Raw genomic sequence first — 26,628 nt, forward strand, 5'->3', positions numbered from 1 at the left:
TTATCATAGGGTTTGGGAGACCAAGTAAGTCGAGTTTCGCTAGCAAGATGGAGTGCGATACACTGTCGAATGCTGCCTTGATATCCGTATAAATAGCATCTAGTTGTAAACCGTTATCGATAGATTTATGGCATTTGCTAACAAATTCTAGTAGATTAGTCGTTGTAGATCGCCTGGGTACAAAACCATGTTGATTCACACTAATATAGTTGCAGGCCGAGGCCAACAATGGCTCGTAGATTAGCATTTCGAACACCTTTGCACACACGCTGAGTGAGGTTATGCCACGATAGTTTACAGCATCATTCTTACAGCCCTTCTTGTAGATGGGTGTCATCCAGGAAGATTTCCAAGTGGCAGGAAAGGTTCCACATCTCAGGGACTCCTTAAAAATCTTCATCAGCGAGGGAGCAAGCGCAGAAGCACACCACTTTAGGATAACGGCCGGTATACCATCTGGGCCAGGGGTATATGAGGATTTGACACGTTTGATGGCAGAGGTGATCGTATCGACAGTAATGACTGGTAGCATAGGGAGCAGTGCACCAACAGGTGTGTTAGAGAGAGCATCGGCCACATCTTCTGGGCCAGTAGTTTGAGAAGCAAAGTTGTCCTTGAAGCGCAATGCAAACAGTTTACACATTTCTGGCAGGGAACAGGCACTGTCACCGTCATAACGTATAATGCTTGGTAGCCCAGCAGATTTTCGTTTTTTGTCCATATAACTCCAAAAGCGCCTAGGGTACTTGCAGAGGGAACGTGCAGTTTGTTTCAAATAACTTCGGTGACAGGATCTATTATATCGGCGATAGAGAGAATGAACTCTGTTGTAATAAAGACGTGACGTGCTGTTTCGTTCTGCTCGTTGATCAGAATAGGCTTTTCTTTTTTCTTTTTTTAATGCATTTAGTGTGCGATCAGCCCATGGTGGTCCACGACGAGGAATTTTAACAGGAGTGCATTCACATATAGCAGATCTCATGAACTCACAAAAAGCCTCTGTGGCATCGTCAATGGTTGAATAGTCCGAACAGTTAAAAGAATTGTCAAAAGATAAAATCAATCGCTCCAATTTTGGAAGGTCAACACGAGCATAATTCAGCCTTTTATCAGCATCAATGGCTGTAGCGATCGTAACTGGGGCTACGTTGTCCAAATCAAAGTCAAGCGGAGGGTGGTGTTCGTCGATAGTAGTAAGGGGATATTCACAGACACGTATTGAAGAACATGTAGATGCAGCTGGCCAATTTGCGTAAATTAGGTCAAGTATTCGCCCCGATGAGTTAGTATTGAAGTTAAGCTGGTATAGTCCACTCTGATGCAAACCATCAACGAACTGGACACTGCGCGCGGAGCGTGCATGAGGCTCATAGAAATCAAAAGCAGCTCCATTTTCCTCTGACGCCGATGTCCAGGATAGCGTAGACTGGTTGAAATCACCAATAAGCATGAACCTGTCTCTCGGACCAAGAGTAGTGCAGATATTAGTAACGAAGTCGATCAATGCACTTATTTTCTCCTCATTCATGCTATGGTTAGGAGGCAGGTAGGCAGCGGCAATAAATAAACGGTGGTCGCATAACTGAATACATACGCAAGTGAGTTCTAACAGTGGCGGCAACGTAGGAAGCACATAAGAGAGAAGAGAAACGTTGCATGCAATTAAAACACCACCCCCACGAGAGTGAGAGCTGTTATTGGCATCCCGGTCGCATCGGTAAACACGATACTCATCTCCTAGAAGGAGAGCGGTGGGAATACAGGGATCAAGCCAAGTTTCAGTGAGTACCAATACATCGTATTCCGTCTCAAGAACCGACAAACGGAACTCATCGGCTTTAGAACGCAGGCCACGCACATTCTGATAGTACACAGTGATACAAGCCGCTCGATCAGTGGGTGCTTGTTGCGTAGTGTTAGTAGGCGCTGTGGTGTTGCAATTGAGCGAGCTTATCGTAGAAGGTGAGTGTATTGTGTTTGTTGTCGAAGGATTTGCTCGAGCCGTATGCGCAAAATATGGGTGCGCTGCTGTAGTGCGGTTACTTCGGAAAAAATTGAACCAGTGTAGTTTGAAGTGTTTTTGAACGTGACGTGGACGGAAGAGTGGGTGAAGGGAGAGTGCAGTTCATATCGGTTGGTGATTGTTCGGTTTGTGTTCGTGCGGGTTCATGGATATGTGCAGGTGAGTATGGATTATTGTGGGGATTATTGTGTTGGGTACAAGGCTGCTGTGGTGCCGGTGAGTGTTGAGTGCGAGGCTGTTGTGGTGCCGGTGTCTGCTGAGTACGGGGTTGTTGCGGTATCGGTGTGTAAGTGTTCGTGTGTTGTGTTCGTGAATGTAGAGATCGCGGCGGGAGTGAAATGAACTCACGCACACCGAGCCCGACCGGCCAGGAGGCTGCGTTAAGTGCCTTACTACGAAGGGCAGCAGGGATTCTGACCTTGAACGATACAGCACTCAATGGGCTAGGAACCGTTCCTGCTTTTAGCAGACTAAAAGCAATTACGTCTGCAGTGTCCAACTGCAAACACACCAAAGAGACAACTTGCTCTATGGTGACGGACGCAGCCAACCTTGAAAGATGCAGCCATAAATAATCGGTTCTTGGTGTCTGTGAAACGGTTGGTATTGAAGCGGAGGTTGTATTAGTACCTGTGATTATTGGTGGTAGTGAAGGACGATCGATTCGGTGAGTGTTGTTTGTATTTGTGACGTTTGATATTGCTGCACTGTCAACAAACACGGCATCTGAGGATGCAACTGCATCACGAAATAATCTTCGTCTTTTTCCGTTTGGTAGTGCATCTGGGAGCAATTGATTGCTTTGCTGCAAGGATGCCGAATGGGCCGTGGCGATTCCGGCAAAGCCATCCCGAATCTCCTGTATTACCGGTGGGACCAAGCTAGCCTTCATGGCATCAACAGCAGCTGTGAGGGCTGCCTGAAACCCAACCTGCATACCCATGCCCTTGACCGCCTTGCTACGCGGATTCCCGATGGCGTTAGTACACCCAATGCAACTCCAGTGCAGGGAAGCCATCCGTTTCACTTCATCGATGACCGATATAGGCACCTTAGTGCACACCAGATGGTATGTACCCTCACAATATAGGCACGTAATTGACCCTTCAACCGGGCCCAATGCTTCAGAACATGCATAACACACATCCTCCATTTTAGATGCCGCTGCAGATGAACGTCGAAGCAGCCACAAATAAAAGCCAAATATATCGCGAACACGGTGGTTTTCGTCAGGAACACGATGGCAGGGTCACGAGACTACACTTATGTACACACTAAAACTGGTGTTGATTAGGGCAAAACCAGATTACACCAATAAAATAGCGGATAAATGCGGAGCGATAGCAGTAGACACGCTGTGTTGACAACTGTCAAATGTCAAATATTGCAGCCAGTGTGTAAGAGAATATTGTTGATGCAATTGCAACTCGCTGTTGTATAAATATATTGCTTACGTGTTCGCTCGGCGCTGTTGAAGCTTAAAGAGTGCTCGATGACTCTTCGTTTTATGTTGTCTGAGGATGCGTTGGAGTATGCGAGAGAGCGCGGAACAAGATTTATCATTCAGACGTGTTTTGATAGTGGAAATGTGAATCTTTGTTCGAGTTATAAGTCACCCATAGATAAACATTACCAAGTTGTACCAATTTTCGATCCGCATATCGGTGTTTTTTGTATGATCAGTTACGGATGCAATTCCCCGCAGGTTTGCTTCGTGTAGAAGATAAATATACTGCCTCTAGATCGCTTGCATTTGATGTACAGTAGTGATGGCTGAACAGGCAACTGAAACTTGAGACTAAACCATCGTTTTCCCTTCCGCCTAGTGGTGCTTGAATGCGATGCGATATGGGCCAAATATTTTCCCCTATGCTGAAGAAATATAATGAGCATGTTTTGCTTACCGAATGATGTCAACGAATGACACTACCTCATCATATCACTCCATCTCTCTCTTCCTTTTCCCTTTGATCTCTTTCTCTCTGTCACTAAATGTATCTCTAGTGCGCTCCACATGGAGAGGAGGCTGCATAAACATTCTAGTAGAAAAGCAAAGCTCGTATAATCGTATCTCTCGGTAGATGAAAGCAGCAAAACTCTACACACTCAAACATATAAAAGCAAAAAATAAAAACAAAAGACAACTAAACGACCTGAAATGAAAATTAAACAAGACAGCTTAGACAAGCCGGCTCCAGTCGTTTGACATTCACCTTGATCCCAAAACACGCCAGAGAGACTGTCTCACCAGAGACCAGAGCCATTAGAGACGAGCTAATGTGTACTTTGCTCCAGTGTGCTTTCAAGCGTTTGTTTTTGTTTTATGCTTAGATGTATCTTCGTGTTTCTTGTGAATAAGAGTTTTTCATGCGTCAAATTTTTGCTAAATATTTGTTCTATTATGATGTACAAACTAATTACTCGACTTTCAGGTAAAAATTTCAAAATAGAATGTAATAAAAATGTTATAATATGCGCTCACCTTGTTTATAAACGATCTCCACCACACGACTACGCTTTAAAATAGACGATAAAAGGGAATAAAACAATTAATTACGACCCAAATGTGCCCGTCGGCGACCATTAGCGGCACTCTTAAGGCATCTTACGCTTATTGTTCCGCACGCACCATTTTTTTGTGCTTTTCCCCCGGGTAAACACGATATCTAACGATGCTGGAAACGATTATAAATTTCCGTTTATTGCTCCTCAAACGATTACCACTTCTCGTGCTTACCGTTGCGTAGGATGTATCTTAAAGGGCAAGTCGGTTGTTATTTTCAATTCATGCTTTTGTTAGAATATGTTACACATTTGTGGTAACAACACAAGATCCTTTTCTAGCATTTTGGGAATGTTAAAGTGGAAGAGTATTAGATTTCTGAGCTGTTTCCATGCCGTATTTCTACCTTTCCTCGGCTATCAAAATGCTAAACCGTGCATATTATTCAAATGACCAACTGGTTCCATTCTTTCACCCATTTCTATAATCACCCTATGTAATGCTTTCCTACATGTCACAAAGAAAAAGAGAAAATGTTGTATAAGAATTAAAACTTGAAATTTATTGCAGTAGCTGACCGTTACTGGCTCGATGTGCTCCTTTTGTTCCGGTTGCGTGATGTAAGAGCGCGATCGCTTGCGTTAGGAGTGCCCGAAGTACATACACACACTTTTACATAAGGAGTACGTTTAAAGAAAAATGAAATTAAAAAAATATGATCCAAACTGATTGTGTTTGGAGCAAAAGGAGCAGCACTGAGGGACAAGCTTTTCAATTCTACCCATAAAAAGATGTAGCTATAAGAGGCACATCAACACCCCGGTACCAAAATCCATGCGACTTTTCGCTAACGGATTGATTAAATGGCGCCCGATTAGACGATCCGATAGAAGCACTTTTCAGGCTTAACGGATTGAGCGAGATACACCGCCGCGGCGACACGATACATGTTGCATACATGTGTACTACATTTCAAGAGCCCCCCCTCGCTTTTTTCGGATAGCAATGAGTTCAAACACACTTACGAATCCGTTGTTCAATTTTTTTTTTTATTTTCTACTTTCTTTTTCTAAGCACATTCTTTCATTCATACACACACCCTCCCCACTGGTATTTTTCGAAGTATTTTTTTTCTTCTTGAAAAACAAAAAAACTAACGCACACAAGGAGACCCACGGGAGAGTGCGAAACGACAAAGAAGAGAAAACACACACACACCTTCTCCTCCCCATGGTGTTTTTCGCAAGGTGATCCCGTAGGAGAACGCGAACCCAAAAACACACACACACACGCATGCAGGCTAGCACACAAACACACACCTCACTCCTCCCCCCCCCCCTCGTGTTTCCCCCCACCCCCTTTTGATTCCGTAGGAGATCGCGAAACAGCAAAAAACACACTCACAACCACGTACGCATGCAAGCACACATACACACACATACACATACACCTACCCCTCCCCCTCTCTTGGTGTTTTTCACAAGGTGATCCCGTAGGATCTCGTTAAGCGAAGCGGCAAAAACACACACAGCCACGCACGCAGGCATGCACACACATACACACACACACAGACGCGCGCGTGCACGCACGCACGAACGCACGAGGGAGCGTAAATGAAGAACGTATAGAACCTACGTTGCCGGTCTCCCCCTCCCGTGTTCTCGTTCTCCGACAAGGCTGAGGTGTGCACGTTTGTGCGTGTACCTTTGCCGTCCCTCCTCTCCTTCCTCATCCGTTGACCGTTCGTTGTAAGCTGGAGGATGAGTTCAGCGCTGTTGAAGAAATGAAAGTTAAGAATAAGATTACTCACTCTTTTTTGGTATGCTTTGTGTGTTATCATAACTTACCTTATTGCAAACAAAATCCGGAATGAATCTCCTCGTTTAGAATATTCCGCATTCGATCACATCCTCGGCGATGCTCGACGCCATCAGTGGATGAAAGCAGGAAAAGAAACAAAGAAAAGAATCCGTCACCATCAGCATCATCTTATTCTCCCAGTTTTACATCGGTTGATGATTCTTACCTTTTCAATTCCACCAAAACAAACAGCGATGGAACCAAATCCAGAACACCAAAATCACACACGATTTCTGGAGCAAACCGACACATCCTCCCCCTCCAATTGTTTGCCACAGACTGACGTAGGTGTGAGCAGCAAAGTTCTTGAAGCGGTGAGCAACGGTAAAGCACACACAAGAAGAAGCGAGACGGCTATACGAGTAGCGACTTACGCCGCCGCACAGACAGCGCGCGTCATAATTTTATGCGCGAAAATCTTAAAATTCAAGTTATTCATGACAAATTGAATCGACATTTTCATACTCTGACGAACTTTTACGAAAGATATGTAAAAACTTAATGTAGTGCAATTAAATTTAGTGCAATATCATTAGCAGAACATAACATTTTGACATTTGTTTGTAAATTCAGATCCTAAGAGCTACTACTTTTTTGAACAATAAGTGTAGAAACACAAATTTTGTCTGAGTCCAGAACAGCAACAGGGAAGATGTCGTACCCTGAGTGTGGAGATGTGTGTGTGTATGTGGTGAACGTTGCCGCGTCAAGCGTGCTGTAGAATAGAACGCGTGTAGGAGGGGGTAAAATCGCTTGGCTCATTGAAAATACAGGCAAAGTTGGCGCGAAGAAAACGCAACACTGCGGATTGTATGGAAAATGTTGCGCGTTCAATCCGATTGCCATGCGATTGTCCTGGGGGCAATAGCACGGGGTTTAAGGAGAAGAAACACACTCATATCGAGCCACAACGCAAAATGGTTCTGATGTAATGGTGGAAAACTAGGATGACAAAGAAGGGAGTGCCGCGTACAAGGAGATTATTAATGACCGTTGAGCAGCAGACGGGCGCGGTAACGTTTTCCACTTCCGGATAACAGCACATAACGAGTCCTTCTACAACTGACGCTCGATGCAACCCTGCTGAGCCCACTTCAACCGTATTCATACCGAATTCGGAGCATTTGCATATCCGTATACAATATGGGTGCATCCGGGAAACAATATGCACAGCACACTATTTACGCCACCCTCCCTACCCTTATGTCTATTGCCAGTGCTCATACAGGCGAAAACAACCTCCTTGACAGAAGCACTGCTGGATAATACAATTCTACCGCATCGTACCGTCAGACTGTCCTGGCAAGAGGTACATCAACGTCATGCTGTAAGGGGGGCGTAAGCTGATGCGTTTGTCGGTGCATTTCCGGTTGCTGAATCATGAGCATGGTTTCCGAAAATATGTGCCAGGATGTAAGGTCCAGGGATGGATAATGTTGTAAACTCGTTGCAACTTATTGATAAACCGGAGGCCCTGCACCACGCGGCGTTCAATATCGTTCAATAACAAATCCGAAGTGATCGATTCGATAGCATGAACGGGAATTTAAACAACGAGGGATTGCAATTGTTGGGAAAATTTACACAACGAACCACAAAATCACAAAATTACAACGAATAAACTTCGCGTAATTGGATTTGTTATTGCAAACATGCTTCTTTACATCCGGCCATTATGAATATTGGTGTGTAGTAGAGCTAACGCAATATGATTTTCGAGCGATTGTAGTGTAGATGAAATGCATGAATCAGATCTAGTCTATAGATATTCAATTTCTTGTTTTTGTTTGTATTTTTCGTACCTTAATGACAAATATGTGCCATACGTCATGTTGAAGTCTTTTTCTATGGCTTTGAAATAATTTACTTGACTTTACTTAAATACAACACTTGATAGTAACCCCTATAGGCCTTCAACGTTCAGTTATAAATTCGCTGACAGCCGTTTATGATTTGCACCTTGTACATGCGCTTTCAAGAGAAGCATCATTGGTATTGAAAAAGCGAATCGTTCCAAAAATAGGAAATTGCTGCTCACAAAATGGCGCAACCCCATTCACTGGAAGCCATATTTCAGCGAAAAGCAATCTGTGTACCTCTGGGATGTTTTACTGCGCTTCTTCGTTCCTCCAACTGTTCCAGATTGCGCAGGGTATAGATTTACAAGGCCCACTGAAATGGACCGGTAGTGGTTGAAAGTATCAAGAGCGGCAGCAGACAACATGCTGCTTGTGGATATTATACGTCTTCGGAAGGTAAAAATATTATCGGCATTGATAATATTTCACCGTGTTCACCGATCTCATGACTGCGTTGGTTCGTTAAGCTGTGCTGAGAAGTGATTGGACTTGGAAAGAGGACCGCAACCGTTTCCTTTTCCCGTTTGCCTGTTTCCTGGTGCATCTCGTAAATCTCACCGTGTTTGCGACTTTCAACACTTGAAATACGACTCTGGTTCGTTGAAGAGAGAGGTCAGGTAAAGCGGAGGGAAACTAGTTGACTCTGGAAGTGGAGCAGCCAATGCGATTGGATTGCATTTAGTAGAGAGAAAATCAATCTACTCGAAGTAACCGACCATGACTGTTCTGTTGGGCTGATGTCATGCCTTATTTCTTTGAGATGTTGTGCCAGCTTATTCAGAGAAACTTTTCTGAAGCCAAGAGTGTTGCGTGCGAGATAATGATTTTCCAAGCTTTGTTGAAGCTGTTTGCTGACTTTGCCTTATTACAACCAAATCTAGAAATATACTCGATACTGACGTGTCTGGTTTCTGTCAATAGTGAAGGTCTCAAATGTCTCTTTCGAGAAGGAACATACGAATGAAATTGATACAGAGCTGTATGATGATTCGAGCAATTCATGTTTGGATATTTGGTTGAGTTGTTATGATCCAGTAATGGTACTATGGGAACTTGAGACGGAGTTTTATTCGGAGACACAGGCAGTAGACGTCGCGTCTTGGGCGGAACCTTGAAGCTTATTCCAGCCATAAATGACGCTAATCATGACACATAGACACAGACGTAGAAGCAGCCTCTCGATCCATCGTCGTCGTCTTCATCGTCCTACACCCCAAGCTGCTTGAGAAAGATGAATTGCCTTAGGTTGGTGAAGGAGCTGGTCGGGTATTAGTGGCATGCCGCACAATGTCAGCCAATTCAAGCAGAATTTGACAAAGATAATATTCTTGGAATAAGGACGAACGGGAATAGAAAACATAAATTTCAACATGCAACCAAAGGAAAAGCAAAGGACATTTGGAGATTTCAGATTTGTTGTTTAATAGAGACAACACTGGGTGCAAAGTGGAAATGTTTCCTGGCGACGTGTTGAACTTGCACAGAGGTTTTGGAATCGATTTTTGATATGAAATAGATTTATTTTCAATCTGAGTGGTTTTTTATTTCTTTTCCCAGCTTTGACACGTAGCAACGAAAGCCTGGGATAAAGAACATCTGTGTATTGGTGTGGTGTTATATGAGTGAAAAAATGTTGGACAGTTTGGTGGAAGGAATAGGCATAGGTTTGCATTATTGTAGATTATTGATTTATATTATCCTTTCACTTCATTGCTTTTGTGATTGATTTAAACAACAGTTGCTAAATGTCCTTTTTAAAAGCCAATAAAACGTTTCTTACACTGCAACAGTATTGTTTCAAAGTTATTGTTTTTGCACGAAGCCGTAATTTCTTTCGACGAAAGAACCCGTACACGAAGCACTTACACACGGATAAAGATAAACACGTTTTATTTGCAATTAAAGTATACTTGCGGTGATCTCCGTTCATGTTGAGATCTATATGATAAGAGAGCGATCGATCCGCTGATCGATCGCTTTATAGATGCTTCTCGCAGGAATCAGGATAGCGCATTCTCTCGTTGCCACGTGCCGAACGATAACGTGTCGGCCCGTGATTGGTCGAGCTGGTGCGTGGGAGAAACGCATTCTCCTAGACGTATGCGGGAGAAACGCATGCGAGAATTCGCATGCCGACGTGTCGGAGTCGACATCAGGATTACAATTCGATTTGACCGTTTATTGCGACAACCATCCTCCCCCCTTTGGGAAGAAGACTTCCTTTCCAAATATTTCACGCTATTAGGTGGTCGTGTTTGTGTCCTGACTTCAAAGAGCATTTCGTGTAAGACATGTTGAACGTTGAGGTTTTCTCGTTGCTTATGAAAGTTTTTCCCAAAACGTACCTGTGTTGCGTTAGCTCCCCCCGTGGGGAGGGCGCACGCACGATAGACGAGAGGCCACCACGCTGGATGCCACAGTGCGATCACGGAGCGACACGAAGCAGGAACGTAGCACCGCTCAGGAACGATGAGGACTGGAGCAGGTGCAATCACGGAGCGACACGAAGCAGGAACATAGCACCGTTCAGGCACGATGAGGACCGGAGCAGGTGCGAGGTCACACGGTGCAGTCACTGGACGGCACAGTGCGATCACGGAGCGACACGAAGCAGGAACGTAGCACCGCTCAGGAACGATGAGAACTGGAGCAGGTGCAATCACGGAGCGGCACGAAGCAGGAACATAGCACCGCTCAGGAACGATGAGGACCGGAGCAGTTGCGAGGTCGCACGGTGCAGTCACTGGACGGCACAGTGCGATCACGGAGCGACGTGAAGCAGGAACGTAGCACCGCTCAGGAACGATGAGGACCGGAGCAGGTGCGAGGTCGCACGGTGCAGTCACTGGACGGCACAGTGCGATCACGGAGCGACGTGAAGCAGGAACGTAGCACCGCTCAGGAACGATGAGGACTGGAGCAGTTGCGAGGTCGCACGGTGCAGTCACTGGACGGCACAGTGCGATCACGGAGCGACACGAAGCAGGAGCGTAGCACCGCTCAGGAACGATGAGGACTGGAGCAGGTGCAATCACGGAGCGGCACGAAGCAGGAACATAGCACCGCTCAGGAACGATGAGGACCGGAGCAGGTGCGAGGTCGCACGGTGCAGTCACTGGACGGCACAGTGCGATCACGGAGCGACACGAAGCAGGAACGTAGCACCGCTCAGGAACGATGAGGACTGGAGCAGGTGCAATCACGGAGCGGCACGAAGCAGGAACGAATGGGCATGGTGAATGGGGTGCGATGATAACCTGATAGTTACTTCTCACTCCCATTGCTTTCGACGTGCAGCATCGTATGGTGTTTCTTGGAGCATACTTGGCATCGTTTCTCGCAAGGGCATTTTGCTCAGGAACGATGAGAACTGGAGCAGGTGCAATCACGGAGCGGCACGAAGCAGGAACATAGCACCGCTCAGGAACGATGAGGACCGGAGCAGTTGCGAGGTCGCACGGTGCAGTCACTGGACGGCACAGTGCGATCACGGAGCGACGTGAAGCAGGAACGTAGCACCGCTCAGGAACGATGAGGACCGGAGCAGGTGCGAGGTCGCACGGTGCAGTCACTGGACGGCACAGTGCGATCACGGAGCGACGTGAAGCAGGAACATAGCACCGCTCAGGAACGATGAGGACCGGAGCAGGTGCGAGGTCGCACGGTGCAGTCACTGGACGGCACAGTGCGATCACGGAGCGACACGAAGCAGGAACGTAGCACCGCTCAGGAACGATGAGGACTGGAGCAGGTGCAATCACGGAGCGGCACGAAGCAGGAACGAATGGGCATGGTGAATGGGGTGCGATGATAACCTGATAGTTACTTCTCACTCCCATTGCTTTCGACGTGCAGCATCGTATGGTGTTTCTTGGAGCATACTTGGCATCGTTTCTCGCAAGGGCATTTTGCTGCAGATGTTGTCGGGAGAAGCAATTGATGCACTTACCTAAGGCCATTATGTAATTGGTACGCTCCAAAAACGACCGCACGCGCAGTTCCGGACACAACGTGGACCCGTGCCCTGTTTTATCGCACGCATAACACCGTCGCACCGCCATCCATGATTGGTTTCTATTGCCTACTGTTCCGATATTCGCATGTCGGCCTTCTGCGAGCACAGTAGCGGACAGCATCGCGCGCTCCGTCCGCGCCGGTGGGTGGTTCGTAGCGGGACGTTCCGTCCGGAAGTTGTTTCCTGGCTTGGCCTTTGGTTCGTAGTAGAGGGTGTTGGCCAGCTGATCTAGCTCGTTGCGGAGTACTTTCCACGTAGGGATCTGCTGAGAATCCAGGCGGCGAGTGATCTGAGCAGCGGTTTCTTCGTCCAACTTGCTCAAAACGAAGCTCACTATCATTCCGTCTTCCACTGCTGATGCGGCTTGATCCATTTTGCCAGCAATCTGGCGCGCTGACGATGTCGATGTTTCAACGGCGTCGATAAGCCGCATCAATGCCGTTGAAGACGCTGCTGTCAATTTGGGTAACGCGTACAGCTGCTGAAAGTGGCCGAGAAATGCCACGCGCTTCTTGTAGCAGCGTTCCTCAAGACGTTTACACGCGTCTTGGAAGGTCATCCCAGCATTTTCAAATGCTTTGCAGCTGTCACGGGCTATTTCACACCGTTCAAAGCATTGGATAAGGAAGGCGTAGCGGTCTGCATCTTCTTCCAATCCAGCCACGCGTTTGTTGAACCGCCCCGCGAACGCGGGCCACTCCGATGGCGATCCCGAAAATTTGGGTAGATCTAGCCGTGGGAGATGGTTCTTTTTTGCAACGGCCGGCAGCATCGTCGTGTCGAGTGCTGGCGTCGTAACTATGTTCCCCGGGTGCAGCTCGGCCAAGGCGCACTTTGCCGTCGCGTACGCCTCGGTGAAGGGGACCCGTCTTGGATGCAGTCCCGCGAGACCCTCGAGCTGCAGGAGAGCGTTTCTACCGTCGCTCCATAGCGACTCTAATATTTCGGCCTTTATAGAAGCCATGGTTTTGGAAAGCTTTCCTTCGCGAGCCTCATGGAGTATCGCTTTAACTGCACCTTCCAGTGCAGTTAGCTGGCGCGCTACCTCGATGCTGTGCTCGCTGTCACCCGGCGTTGTCATGACTGAAGCACTTGTAATATTTTATACACTTACACGAAGCACTACACTTGCGTTGTATCACGTCGGGGTCACCAAATGTTTTTGCACGAAGCCGTAATTTCTTTCGACGAAAGAACCCGTACACGAAGCACTTACACACGGATAAAGATAAACACGTTTTATTTGCAATTAAAGTATACTTGCGGTGATCTCCGTTCACGTTGAGATCTATATGATAAGAGAGCGATCGATCCGCTGATCGATCGCTTTATAGATGCTTCTCGCAGGAAGCAGGATAGCGCATTCTCTTGTTGCCACGTGCCGAACGATAACGTGTCGGCCCGTGATTGGTCGAGCTGGTGCGTGGGAGAAACGCATTCTCCTAGACGTATGCGGGAGAAACGCATGCGAGAATTCGCATGCCGACGTGTCGGAGACGACATCAGGATTACAATTCGATTTGACCGTTTATTGCGACAACCAGTCATGTTGTTGATGCCAGCTCGACCATCTTGTAAAGAGATTTAGGATCGGAATCCAACCAAAGCGCGAACAATGCATCGAAAAACACAGCAGAAGTAGATTTCGGATGAAAACCTTCGGTCGTTTACTGTCTAGATGGAGTTTGCGCCGAATGAACATAATTTCAACAAACAGCCTGTACAACTTTTGCTATCGTTAAACAATATTGCCACGGCTGGACATGATGCTCATTAGAGCATTTCATGGCGTGTGGTGTGAAGTATCGCTTACATTGAATCCAATAAGGTTTAGAATATCCTGGAAGTCGAAAATGGTTTCAATGTTGCTGAGAGCTACCAATTTGAATTGCATTTGAATTGAAGTCGCAGATGTGGAATGGCTTATCGCAAACTAAATGTAGCAACACAGATGTGAGGATGACTTAGAATATTGTGTTCAAAAACAATATTACAAGTAAGACAGTAAAAATAGAATTTAAAAACGGCTTATGTAGACAGAGAGCATGCTTAAAGCTGCAGCTGCAGGTATCATAATGAATGTAATTCAACTGTTACGATTCAATTAATTAATGGCATCGAAGATTACACACATGTTTGCCCTAGCAAGCTGTAAAACGACTTTTCAGAAAATATTGCCACAATCACTTAAGGAATTCAAAAAGAGAGTTTGATTTTGATATGTTAACATTATTACCTACATAAAATTCCTAGAGTCCTAAATCAGTCAACTTACGATTGGATTTTGTTTTGTTTCAGAATGAGTTTTCGTGATCTTACTCATTATAGATTGGATAAAGCTTTGCAGTTATTTTATTGAGAATCCTGAAAGTCTACTGAAAATCCTTTGGAATCTTTTTGCTTCATCAATTTGCAATCTTCATATGCAAAATTACGCCTGACAAACGTACTTCTAAATTGAGCATTACTTGCAGCATTTCTGACATCACCATTCTTTCATATAGCGCCTATGTGAGCAAAACGGTTGCCAAAGTTTGTTCCCTGGGGTGGGAAAATTTTTCATATTCCTAGAATATTTCATATGTGTTAGACGACTTCCTAAAATACACTTCTACTCGAAAGCATTGCGCTTAATTTTCATGCAGTGTTAAAGCACATTCAGGAACGTTGATGTCTCTCGTTTCAATCGTTTCCTTCTACTTTTCTTAGTGAGCATGTTCATGTGTTCACGAGGTCTTCATGTTCACGAGCGTGAGTTGGGTGAATGGTAAATTATGCAACGTGTGTCGGGTAAAGCTCATTAAAGCTGATTTGTAGCCGAATCGCCTCTTCCCAACTTCTAGTTACCAACTGGGCTAACCACAGGACTGAAGTGTGTGTAGTTTTGTGCTCTTGCTCTCGTGGATGATGGACGCGTTTTGTGCGTGAATCTTGCAGGAGGAGCACGTGTATGTGTGTGTGTGTGTGTGTGTTATTGGGAATTTTATGTTCATGCTAGCACCTACGATGCTTTTTGCATGATATAGGCCAAATGGGTGAGTATAGTATCGAATTTGGTTGGAAAAAAAGTCAAAGTGGGTGAACAATATTCTCGGGAAATCGGGTAAAATTTGCTACTTCCCAGAAACACCATACCTTGTTTATGTGAAGGTACCGCGCAAAACTCATGCTTTCCTTTCTGTTAGATAGCTCACACAGATAGCAATACGTTACCGGGTTGAAGGACTTATTGGTCGGTTAAGTGTGTGGCACTGTATGCAGTTTTATGACCACATAAAGTACATTAATTGTTCACTAGAAAGAGATAATTCATTTCTGAGCCTCTTTTTCTCATTTTGCCCTGGACGACCTAGGTTGGTTCAAGTCCAAGCCAGACGTTCGACTGTGGTCGAGGGTCCGAAAACCGAATGTAAGGCTATTGAATAGGCGAACCATGAAACATGAAGTCTGTAGCAATAAGCCTTGAATTTATGGGCTACCATAAAACGGACGATCTACTCGGTACAGGAGCGCCTTTGACGGGAAGTTTGATATTCATGTAGATAAATATAAGTATGCATAATCTGATATATTGCTTGGTTGTATCAAACGTATCATTATCGGGAATAAATGAAATTCAGACATAGAACGCAAAAAGGTTTAGCATGTAATAAAATTAGCGAAAGAAGAATTTCCATCAGTCAACATGTGAGTTTTTATATGAAGAACAGTTCACTTTTTTAATATTATCATTTTAAATATCTTTTACAGGCTTCATGAAAAAAAAGTTCACTTGAATTTTCAACAAATATAAATACAGAACATTTTTTGAGCATCATAAACAGCTTAATATATTACTATGTTAAAAAAAATATTATTATTATTATAATTATTATTACCTTGAAACCGTTGCGAAAAGAGCAAAAATCATCTTTAAGCCACCATGTACTTGAAGTGGAGTGATTAGATTGGTCAAACAAGCCCAGTACTCGAACAGCAACCCTTTTAACGGTCGAACAACTTATCAAACTGAGTGTTTTGTCTCTGGCGGTTTGTGTTTATGTGTGTTTGTATTTCAAAAAGCCAACGTAGCGAGATATCTATAGACGAGACATGCCACCATTGCAATGGCGGCGGCTTGGAACGGCTTTGAGCGTATTATTCTTTGCGATATATTTTCACCATCACTGAAACATAGCAAACAAACTTCCAAGTATTCTCTGCACTTACGGCTGGCGCGGCTGGAACGTTTTTCTTCCCTCTGTTTGCTTTGCTCGTTCGTTCTTTTCATTCGTAATCAGCCGTACCGGTGAACTCGTTCGTTCCCGGGAACGTTCGCCGCGACGCTCATTTTCGCTCATTTCATCGGCCTCTAGATCAAAAATTATAAAACCGTCTGGGTTTTGTACTGCCCAACCTAGTGGTACAACCCTGTACACTCATGAGCGTCGAATGTTTCTTGACGAACGAGTTCGCCGGTACGGCTGAATCACTCACTTCAAGCTCAACTTTTATGGTGACGGCGTTTCCTGTCGTGCGCCATTCCGTTGATCAATATTGTTGGTGATAAAGTAGCGTCGGCCGGCACATAACTTTGTCATTTCCAACGGTACATAAATCATGTTCGAGAGTATCGGGACAAAAAGTCTACGAGTACTTACAACGGTAGCGTATCCCGCGGATGGTCATTTAATCGTTGGAGACTGTGTGAAGCGAGCAAAGCGATTTGACAGTGACCTTCACCTTTTTCGTACCCGTTACACTATCACCCCGGAACGATTGGAGCCTATCGGCGGGTGGTTTATGGTGCCATCCTTCGCTGCTGTCGGAGGTCATTTATCTAAGTGAGCTCGCAGTGGGGGTTGAATTTATGATCACGCACTAGTTAGTACCACATCGAGAGAAAAGGGTTTTGTGTCACCAAGCTGGTGGATAAAATGTGATTTTTCATGATTGAACATCGTCTGTTCTCAGCTCTTTGCGATCCAATCCTTTGGCTTATCGAGCATGTCTGTAGGTTCATGCAAAGAGATTGTGAGCGTTGAGCGTCATGATTGGATCTTTGAAGTGATATGTTTAAGGGAAATACCGCGCTAAGGTTCTTTGCTTTGAAGAAAGTGAAAGCTGTGATGAAAGAGCGACGATTGCGAAACTCCTTTCACACCTTTCTGCACTGCGATTCAAATGCTTACATTCAAGACATCTACGATTGCCTTTTATTCAAAGGTAAAATTGTCTACATAAATCTTGTATTTGCAACATTCAGACAACCACCTTCAATCATTCCCATTAGCAGCGAAGGCAATCGCTGTAGGAGGAGTCTACAAAATTCCGTCGATCTCAAACACAAAGTAAAGGATTCGATTTATCTAAGCTACATTTCAAGTGTCAATATTGTACCGGTGTACCCAATGCCGTTTTGTTTGATATGTTCCGTTTCATTTGAACTGTGTCATCTGGGGGATTTTCATGTCACCATCACAGGCGGAGGAAAATTTGGAAACAGTCAATTCAAGATAAGATAATCTGTATCTTGGAAGGTGTGCCATCATCAGATTACATTTGAAGCGTTCTGTGAAAATCGGATTTTGGGGAAGACACGATGTTCTTTTACGTTTATTGGCACTATTTTGATTTCGAATCAAGTTCCATTTTGGTTAACATGTGATCAAGCCATCTTATGTTCATTTTACCCTTAAAAGTAGAAAAAGTACTTAAAGAAAAGAATAGAAACGCGTGGAGAATGTTAAGTTTTGATCTGTTTCTACGGTACGAAAATTCATTCTTTTTTTAGCATTTTTTCGTCGCAAAATGACAACATTCTAAGATTATCAGAGCCGTAGCAGATTTCAATAGTTTGATTTGAATAAAAGCACTGATAAAGAACTATAATTATTAAAGGTTAAGGTTTTATAGATTTAAATGTATGTCATTCTTTAAAGAAAAATATTCTAGAATGCCTTATCATGCTGCTGTATGCATGGCGTTAACAGCATCGAGCTATTGTATTATGAAAGTTATATTCATATTGCATATTGTGGATCAATTCCAAAAACTATTCGTCAGATCAGAGCTAACAATACATTTTCAATTGATTAGCTTCTATGTAACAATACACGTAGGCATCACTACCCGTCAGAACAGTGGTTTGCTGATTATGAAGCCATATATCTACTCTGGAAGCGACAAAGGAGGTTTTGAAATTCTAGGTGATGCTGTAAAGCTGAGCGTGATACATGAAGTTTTAACATTCATGTGAAATCCTCAAGTATTATTTGAAAGATCAACGCTTCCTGGAAGGTACATTGCGATTCAAACTTCATGAACACCAAATTGGCTGGTCAAGCGTTATACAATGATTGGACTTTTAGCCATGATTCGGTATTATATTTTCCTATCCATAGCTAATGTCCTGATCCAAAGCGAAAAGGAAAGATTCTGTCACTTACGTGAAACCAGTAGGGGTAGTGACTCGTTCCTATGGTGAATTAAGTGGCAAGATCAACAAGGAATTGCTTTTATCATAGTATTTCTATTGTGATATTTTTTTTTTCTTGAAACTCAAGAAATGTCAAAGTGTAATGAAGTACACCAACGAAAAACTGTCTCAAAAGGAACACATTGTAAAGGTAATCTATTCGTATGTGTTTCTGTTGCTTGTTTCATAATCAATTTTACCAGACGAATGTTTAGAAGGTGTTGGCGAACATCAATTCAACTTCTTGGTACATTTTCGTATCACATTGTACCCAACAAGTTGAAAGAAAAAGCTTCAACCAGATGACACTTTTGCGTTGGTAGATAGCAGACATATAATCCCGTACATTATCAATGTGCTTAAAATATTCATGGCAAGCGAATCAAACGCAACGAAACAGCGTGGAGAGAACTTTGTTAATGTTAGTGATACGGCAGAACTAATTAACATTCCACCATCGCATTCCATTCCTGATTCTGCCCTGGTAGTTTACGAATCATTCCCAGCGCCTTCCTCTGCAGTTTTTCTTAACTTCAGCAGCATACTTGCGTGACAACCTTGCTGGAATGAAATTGCTTGAAAGCAATATTTGGTTCTCTGTGGAAGTAAATATTTAAATACAGATGATGGCACGCGTCCCTTTGTACATGCATGGCTGCTATAAGCATACGATCAACAATGCTGCCCGAATAGTGTATACCAGTTATGCTTGCACTTGCTTTAATTCAATTAACAACGTAGCCTTCAACACATTCCACAAACCAAAAAAGTGCTTCTGCTCCCCTTTGATTGGTGCGTGCTGTGCAGAAGCGATGGCTTGGCTTTCGACCCGGAGGCAGTCCATACTGGTGCGGCAGAGATTCTTGACGAGAGCATATTGGGCTGTGCATCTGGCTATGATAATCATCCTTCCATTTGATCCTGTATCAGCAGCACACAGGCGAACGAACACAATGAAGTACAATCTTTTTTTGAGTTGCTCTTCTCTACTCGTTCAAGCACACCGTTGCTTATGGGATAGCAACAAACAACGAATACGAACGAACGAGCAAAAAAAGTGCACGTTAGAGTGCTGAAAGTAGAAAAATAACAAGTGAACCGGTAGTAGCACCCCTTTTTTCTTCGCTTCGATATTTAAGAGCAGATCAAAGGATTCTTTCATCTATCAGCTTCTATAAATCCAGTCAAACGCAAGAATAACGTCAAACAGCAGCAGATGGAGCAGCAAAAACGATGTTCAAAGAAGATCATGCTAATAGTTATTCTCCCAAATAAAATTTAGCAAAAAACTAACAAAACCAAAGTCAGCAAACTCTCTTAAGCTATACACAAAACTTGCTATGTTTGGCAGAATACTTGCTATGACCCGCAAGAACAGAACAAGAACAAGTGAATTAATGTGGTAAACTCATACAGAAGGCTTAATTCAATTTGCTACCACTTTGTCAACGTGTCCTCATGATCAAATCTATTATTCAAGGTAATGCGGCGGAGTAAAAGCATTTTTTGTAGAATTTTTCAAAATTTATGTCGTTGGCATGAGACTAAATTGAGTATTTTAGAGCATTTTATTTAACAACTTAATAATTCGAACTCTGAAAATTAAAGCAATTCGAATTGCATAGATAGGATTCTAGTGCTTTTTTTTATTATACCTTTTTTTTTGGCTTTCATGGTTGATGTCTGTTTACAATTAAAAAGTTTACTAATATTTCTGTACCTATTCTATTCTGTATCTATTCTTCTTGGAATTTTATAAATTTGAATCACAAACTCTATAAACCATGCGAGGTAAATTAAGAAGATTAATGACCTCTCTAAATAGCGCCCGCATTGCATCAAGGGTCTTTCTGAAATAGAGAACGATAACCTAATTGCTATCATGCTTTTATGGCTGCATGACTTAAATTGGTGGTTGAAAGTATGTTCGACGAAAAAATCTTTCCCATTTGCTGTAGGGAGTTGCACCTACCGTGGCCTGGCAAAATGAGCCAAAGGCCCCCCAACAACGCGAGTGCTGCTGCGATGGGAAAATATGTGGTTCCAAACGGTGGCCCTTAGCGTGAGTTCAAACGTGTTTGTATGTGCATGAGAGTCTGAGTGAAGGATGTAGGTCAACCTTTAACCACTAATGAGTTTCCGCAGTGAATGTAAAATTCGATGAAAAACGACAGGTTGCATCAGATCGCAAACCGCCAAAGCCTCCAAAGTTAGTGGATTTCTTCCGGACGACCCCTGGCATGCATCGGATGACCTACAGCTCCCAAACTAGCAGTAGATTGAAAAAAAAAAAACAAAAATCTACCGTGGTAGCTTGCTTTTACACTAACATAGTGTACCTAGCATAGCGATAGCTGACGCATCGGGTAAATGTGATAATTTGAATATAGCCTATCACGGTATCGCTTCCGGCAACGGTGCAACGGTAGGCCGTTGTGATGTTGAGTTCACAAGGTACGCTCGCCACAAATGATCACCTAGTTAGGTTTGATTTTTTGCCAGAACCCACCACGGTACGGTGTTCAACCGGTACGACCCCGTGTATGCATGATGCATGATATTCTATTTCCCCCCGCGAAACATGGAGACGCCTGGTGGCTGTTTCACTTTTGACAGTTGCTGAGGGCGACTGCTGCAAACTGCTGCACGAGGTGCGTGTGACATTAGCCAGTTGCACAATCAGCGAACTGTGCATACTGCAAGGAAGAGAGGATGCTTGGTGTTGTATCCACTATGCCAGCCGTTGGACATGCTGATGCAATAAATCATTCAAATGTTGCGCCTCAGGCTTCGATGGGAGGGGGTTTTCAGAGGTGATGGAGACATGTGCTGTCATTCAGTGTCGTTTTCAACCTATTTTTATACGTTTGCTGATGAGAAATGTATGGTAAAGAGGCAAAAAACTGGCAGGAAAACTCACAACAGCTCAGGCCTTCGTCGTTTGTTCTGTTTTATTATTAAACGTATCCAATTTGAATAATTGTTGTTTGCTGCTATTGTGCATTGGTTGTACTGGATTGTTTTGGTTTTATTCGTTCATAAGCAAAAAAGCTGTTTAAAACTAAAACCGTTTCAAGCTCCAAAACTGATTTACAAAGAAAATTCTTTAATCTCTTTTTTTCAGTGATGGCCGCATTGCGCTCTCAGTATGGAATAAATATATTTTTCCTTTTCATCGTTCATTTAAACCACGGTAAGTAAATCAAACAGCAACAATATATGAACCTCATACTTTATTCAATTCAATTAAAAGTCTATGGATAAAAGGGATATTATACGTTAGATTTCTGTTAATAAATTTTTAGGTAAATATATAACAAACAGTCCCCGGTTGGCCGGTCTCGTAGTACAGTCGTCAACGCGTACGACTTAACAACATCCCCGTCATGGGTTCAATCCCCAAACAGACCGTGCCGCCATACGTAGGATTGACTATCCTGCTTTGGGGGGGAATCAATTAGTCACTGAAAGCCAAGCCCACAAGTGGGTACAGGCAGGCCTTGACCGACATCGGTTGTTGAGCCAGAGAAGAAGAAGAAGAAAGAAATATAACAAACAGTATAAAAATATATTTCAATGCTTTTAAAACAAGGTACAAAGAATATTGAATATGAAGAATTTGTTCGTCAACTTCTGTGTTTCTGTCATTGGCTATAGCACTCTGAGCTATTTAGATAATTATGTGTGGTGCAATTCATTCTCTTCTAAACCTTGTTTATGATTTATTTTACATTTACTTATACTTGTGGTATGCTGTTTAGGTGGCAACTGTAGCGCTTTTGTGCAGGAAATATTATAATTTAGCCTTTTTACTCCTCTGTGATGGAAGAAGTTATTCAATGCAGCTTACATGTTTGCTCTATGCGATGCATAATGTTCAGTTTCTTTTTAATTTTTGTTTAAGTTAAATATTCGTTTAACAAAACCTTCAATAGGGTATGATGAATTATATACGTTAAGGGTTTGTAACGTACAATAACAAGTGATAATGATACTGATTTTCCTCGCCACACAATCATACGCGCCCAATGAGGCTTACACAAGTATTTCTAAGAGCTCAATACACATTCGTCAACACATAAAACATACCAAAGCAACGAAAACCCCCTGTTAAGAAGAGTCTGTTTTGTGTTTTGTTCTCTCGAGCCGGTTTGTTTCACCATCCCATCCTTAGGGAGCTCGTGAACGGTACAGTCGATCTTTCCCAACCCGAGTGTACCGCATTTTGATTTATTAGCTCTGATTGCCCTTCAGTACACCGGCCGGCTTCCGGCACTGTTTCAGGACCACACTGGGCTGATGGTGCATTCGCTGTCTCCCGAGCTATTGAAATCTCCCTATACAAAACGAAGTAAGAGGTGACGCTCACGTCACGCTCACGTTACGCTCATAGGTGAAACGATTGCTCACTATAGGATCTTCCTGTACGAAAAAGTTACTCACTATAGAACGGTTTTGTTAACCAACTATGGGTGCTTGGATGATTTTTATTTCTTTGCGGTGTTTCCATTTTCCGAGGTATCAAGCAATGGTATAGTGATTGAATCATTGATATATTCAGATTAAAAGACATCATTGTTTTCTTCTACACACGTGTTGAAAGTGTATCAATAATTATCAAATTATTCCCAGTGATTCTAAATAATTCTGTGGTGGATATTCTACCTCGCTCCATCCGTTTTATCATGCGTAGTAGTGTTTTTTGTGTAGTTCAAAACGTTTAAATAAAAAGACTTGCTTCGAACTATCATGTACTTGCTTCCTGTACCATCATCCAAATGCAGTCAAATCCTTGCTTGAAAGGATTGCCAAATTGTACGCTATGAACGTTGAACAATTACAATTTTTCATTGTACACTAACCCAAAAAATGCGTGGTACAATGCAATATAGTGAAACCATCGGAGCTGCATAACTAGGACCAAGTGAACAACTTTAAAACATACATATAACGGGTTTATATTTCCCATGGATCGGGTCTCCATACGCAGATTGTTGGATAAGGCTCAGTACGAGTTGTGTTAAACATTTGAAAAAAAAAAAACAAAAATAATAATAATAAGAATAATTGAATTTTAATATTTTGTAGCGGGTACACGGAGCTTAGTCCCGCGGCTGTGTCATTACCAAAAGAAGGGCTTTATTCTCACTTCCTTCTATTCTTATAAACTATCCTAATCCTCTATCTTAATCTATAAACCTTACCTAGCTATAATAATTCCCAATTATTATGGGATCAAGGTTGCTACAATTTATTCATCCATTGAAAGTATATCTTGCGGGAAAAACAATTGTATGGTTCAGCAGTGAAATTACAACTGAACTGCACTGTAAAACTGAAATGAACAGCAACTCCTATTGGGAAAAGTAATGGGATAATAATATACACGGAATAAGGACATTCCTGGGTCAGGGGTTCTTTTTTTATATGAGCACATGATGAAGCTACAAAATTAAATGAAGTTAGTTTAATTGTTTTATTAGCATTTAGCACTCCTGAATATCCATGGTTGCTTGGTACACAAATAGTCTTGCAGAAGATGAGGCACGGTTCAGTAATAAGCTGTGACAGTGAACCCTGTGGATGGAAAACTCGGACCCATATGTTATATGAACATGTCATGACATTTAATAGTAGCTATTCCATAAGTTCAGAATGACTAAATTAAATTTTCGTATGTCCTATATGGTTGTGAAAATGGTCAATGATAGCGGAATAGCCAAACATCTTCTTCTTTGCCACAACAACCATAGTCGGCCAAGGCCTGCCTGCGCCGCACCGGGGCTTGGTTTTTAGTGACTTTTTAATAAACCATAGCAGGATAAAAAAAAAAATAAGTATGATCAGTCATACTGGAAGTTGAACCCATGATTGACATGTTGTTATGTCGTTCGAGTTTACGACTGTACCCCGAGTCCAGCCGATAGTCAAACATACTGAAAAAGAAAGTGGACCACGATTGCTAATGTAATGGAACAACTAACATTTGTAAATAAGACAAAAATATGGAAGGACTATAAACCGGGATCACAATAGGATGGAAGCCTGTACCAAGATAGCAACACGATCATAAAAAGTATCAGTAAATAGACATCAAAAGAGAGCAGGATTGCTTACCTACATGTTTGAATGAAAACATTTAAATGTGCCCTGCAGTTAGTATACACGTCTTAGGTTCTGTTGCTTAAACCTGCAACCGGGCCAAATTAACTAGTGAAGCAAATGCGAACAAAAAATATACAACGCAAACACACATACACACGCCTGCTCAAGGACTCGTTTGGAGCGTAGCTTTGGCATATCTTTGTACAATTTAAATCGAAACAACGCAGAAATAGCATTGTGTTTGCTCTTGTACACGCTTAAGGATGCGGAAAGCATCATCAAGGCGAATGGAAAGTGGCAAACAAACGCGGAGGATATGATCCATTGCATAAGCAAAGCATTGAAACGAGGCATGAAGCAATACTGTAATCTTCTCGCTACCATCAGACCAGGTCAAGTGGGGGAACGAACCAAAAACCCGACCTGCCCTGTCTACTGCTGAAAAAATTGAGCCTTTTTTTGCTCTTTCTTTTTTTTTTAAATAAGGTTAGCTGTGCTATTGTGAGCGTTTGTATGTGAGTACGTTGGCAATGTTTCGTATTTGGGTTAGTGGTCCGCCTTTAGGGACATTTATTCATCAGTTGAAGTGCTGCAAGAAGCGTTGATTTTTCATCATTTCCACGGTCATTGCTTAGCGTGCCGGTGTGAGCCGTTGTCTGGAGAGATTGGAATACATTTTATTTGTGTTGTGGAATTATTCATTTCCCAAGTCTGCAAGTATAATTACCCAAAGTGACCGAGAGAAAAATCTCAGAATGCATGGATCGTTGGAAGGTAATGTGCAGTTAACAAGAAGTATGTGGTGTTCGCCTGTTCAAATTAAGTGAATTGGGAAGGACAGCTTTTTCTCATCACTTGAGGTCTGCGATATTAAGGGTTAATTAGGGTCTCAAGTAGATAGTTAGAGAGCTTAGGAGATAACGGGAGAGTCGGGCAGGACACGCATAATGAGCGCGAGAAATGCGTAGCCTCGCGAAAGTGCGTAGGTGCGTGAGAAAGGACAGGTGCGCGAGAAGGAATAGGCGCGCGAGCGTAAGGCGAGAGAGAGAAGGTATAAAAAGGAGCATCCGATCGGATAAGCTCTCTTTCTTAATACTCCGGTATACCGCGACAATACTGTTCTCCTGCGCACGATTAACATAATAAAGTGAATATAATTGTAGAAACTTACAAATTGGTGACCCCGACGTGATCTGAAGTGTGTCGTGAAAAGTGTCGTGATTAGTGCAACAAGTGCTAAGTGCATGGCCAATGGATAGAGGAAACAACAACCGTCGTCGCTAACGCACATCACGGTCCCACCTCTTCAGCTGTTCACGTCCCTGTTATCATCGTGCTGCAGCGCCGGACTGGAGTATAACGCACACGGACACATACACTGCGTGTCGGAACATTAAGGAGAGTGCAACGCGTTACCGCGTGGACAGTGTTTTACCGCTACTACAAAACCTGTCAATCCAACGTACGGGGTGAATGCCATCGTGAAATCCGCGTTTCGGACCATGCGGTAGCCCACATTGTGAGTGTCGCAAAGGAAACCACTCACGGGTTTTTTTTTTCCTCGTTTTCGGATGGGAAGAAGCCAGCCCTCCGAAAACTGACGAGTGTAACACGGGACCACGCCAGAGCAGCGATTTTCCCGTGTGAAGAACAAGGCATAGGAAGCAACGCGATCTTCTATTTGGCAAACCGCGTGATGCAGCCAACCCGATCTTCTATTTGGCAAACCACGTGACGCAGCCATCGCGATCTTCTATTTGGCAAACCACGTGAAGCAGCCATCGCGATCCTCTATTTGGCAAACCA

General features: G+C 43.3%; 3 protein-coding genes and 1 long non-coding RNA gene across 7 annotated transcripts in view; 2 read left to right on the forward strand and 2 right to left on the reverse strand.

Moving 5' to 3' along the window:
• LOC120904835 (zwei Ig domain protein zig-8-like) overlaps nucleotides 1–26,628 on the forward strand; it is a 57,572-nt gene that overhangs the window by 16,053 nt on the left and 14,891 nt on the right. For all 3 annotated transcript variants that reach the window (XM_040315246.1, XM_040315248.1, XM_040315247.1), the window contains exon 3: nucleotides 21,842–21,910. In XM_040315246.1, the coding sequence (XP_040171180.1) occupies nucleotides 21,844–21,910 (67 nt within the window). In that variant the 5' untranslated portion in view covers nucleotides 21,842–21,843. The remainder of the gene's footprint in view (nucleotides 1–21,841; nucleotides 21,911–26,628) is intronic.
• Nucleotides 1,581–3,301, forward strand: LOC120899622. The gene is made up of 3 exons (XM_040305670.1): nucleotides 1,581–2,690; nucleotides 2,802–3,092; nucleotides 3,182–3,301. Exons 2-3 carry the CDS (start codon nucleotides 2,844–2,846, stop codon nucleotides 3,299–3,301), a joined length of 369 nt encoding a protein of 122 aa, XP_040161604.1. The 5' UTR covers nucleotides 1,581–2,690; nucleotides 2,802–2,843.
• On the reverse strand, nucleotides 5,896–6,665 carry LOC120904839. The gene is made up of 3 exons (XR_005739828.1): nucleotides 6,553–6,665; nucleotides 6,374–6,446; nucleotides 5,896–6,298 (listed from the first exon to the last, which is right to left on the reverse strand). It is a non-coding gene; the product is annotated as an uncharacterized LOC120904839 (long non-coding RNA).
• Nucleotides 10,108–11,594, reverse strand: LOC120904837. Of its 2 annotated transcripts, none has more exons than XM_040315250.1 (2): nucleotides 10,591–11,594; nucleotides 10,108–10,507 (listed from the first exon to the last, which is right to left on the reverse strand). In XM_040315250.1, the coding sequence occupies exons 1-2, from the start codon at nucleotides 11,524–11,526 to the stop codon at nucleotides 10,487–10,489; spliced, it is 957 nt and encodes a 318-aa protein (XP_040171184.1). In that variant the 5' UTR covers nucleotides 11,527–11,594; the 3' UTR covers nucleotides 10,108–10,486. The 2 variants fall into 2 exon arrangements, with proteins under 2 accessions (XP_040171184.1, XP_040171183.1); XM_040315249.1 differs by having other exon boundaries at nucleotides 10,108–10,511.

The sequence above is a fragment of the Anopheles arabiensis genome, chromosome 3, assembly GCF_016920715.1.
Source record: "Anopheles arabiensis isolate DONGOLA chromosome 3, AaraD3, whole genome shotgun sequence".
NCBI lineage: Eukaryota > Metazoa > Arthropoda > Insecta > Diptera > Culicidae > Anopheles > Anopheles arabiensis.

Bases quoted from the DNA above. Each gene is read 5' to 3' on its own strand.
- LOC120899622 (XM_040305670.1), top strand. From the start codon at position 2,844: ATGGGCCGTGGCGATTCCGGCAAAGCCATCCCGAATCTCCTGTATTAC. The intron at 3,093-3,181 runs GTATGTACCCTC...CCTCCATTTTAG, and splicing joins ACCTTAGTGCACACCAGATG to ATGCCGCTGCAGATGAACGT.
- LOC120904837 (XM_040315249.1), bottom strand. From the start codon at position 11,526: ATGGGAGTGAGAAGTAACTATCAGGTTATCATCGCACCCCATTCACCA. The intron at 10,512-10,590 runs GTACGTTTTGGG...TGCTCTTTGAAG, and splicing joins GGGGAGCTAACGCAACACAG to TCAGGACACAAACACGACCA.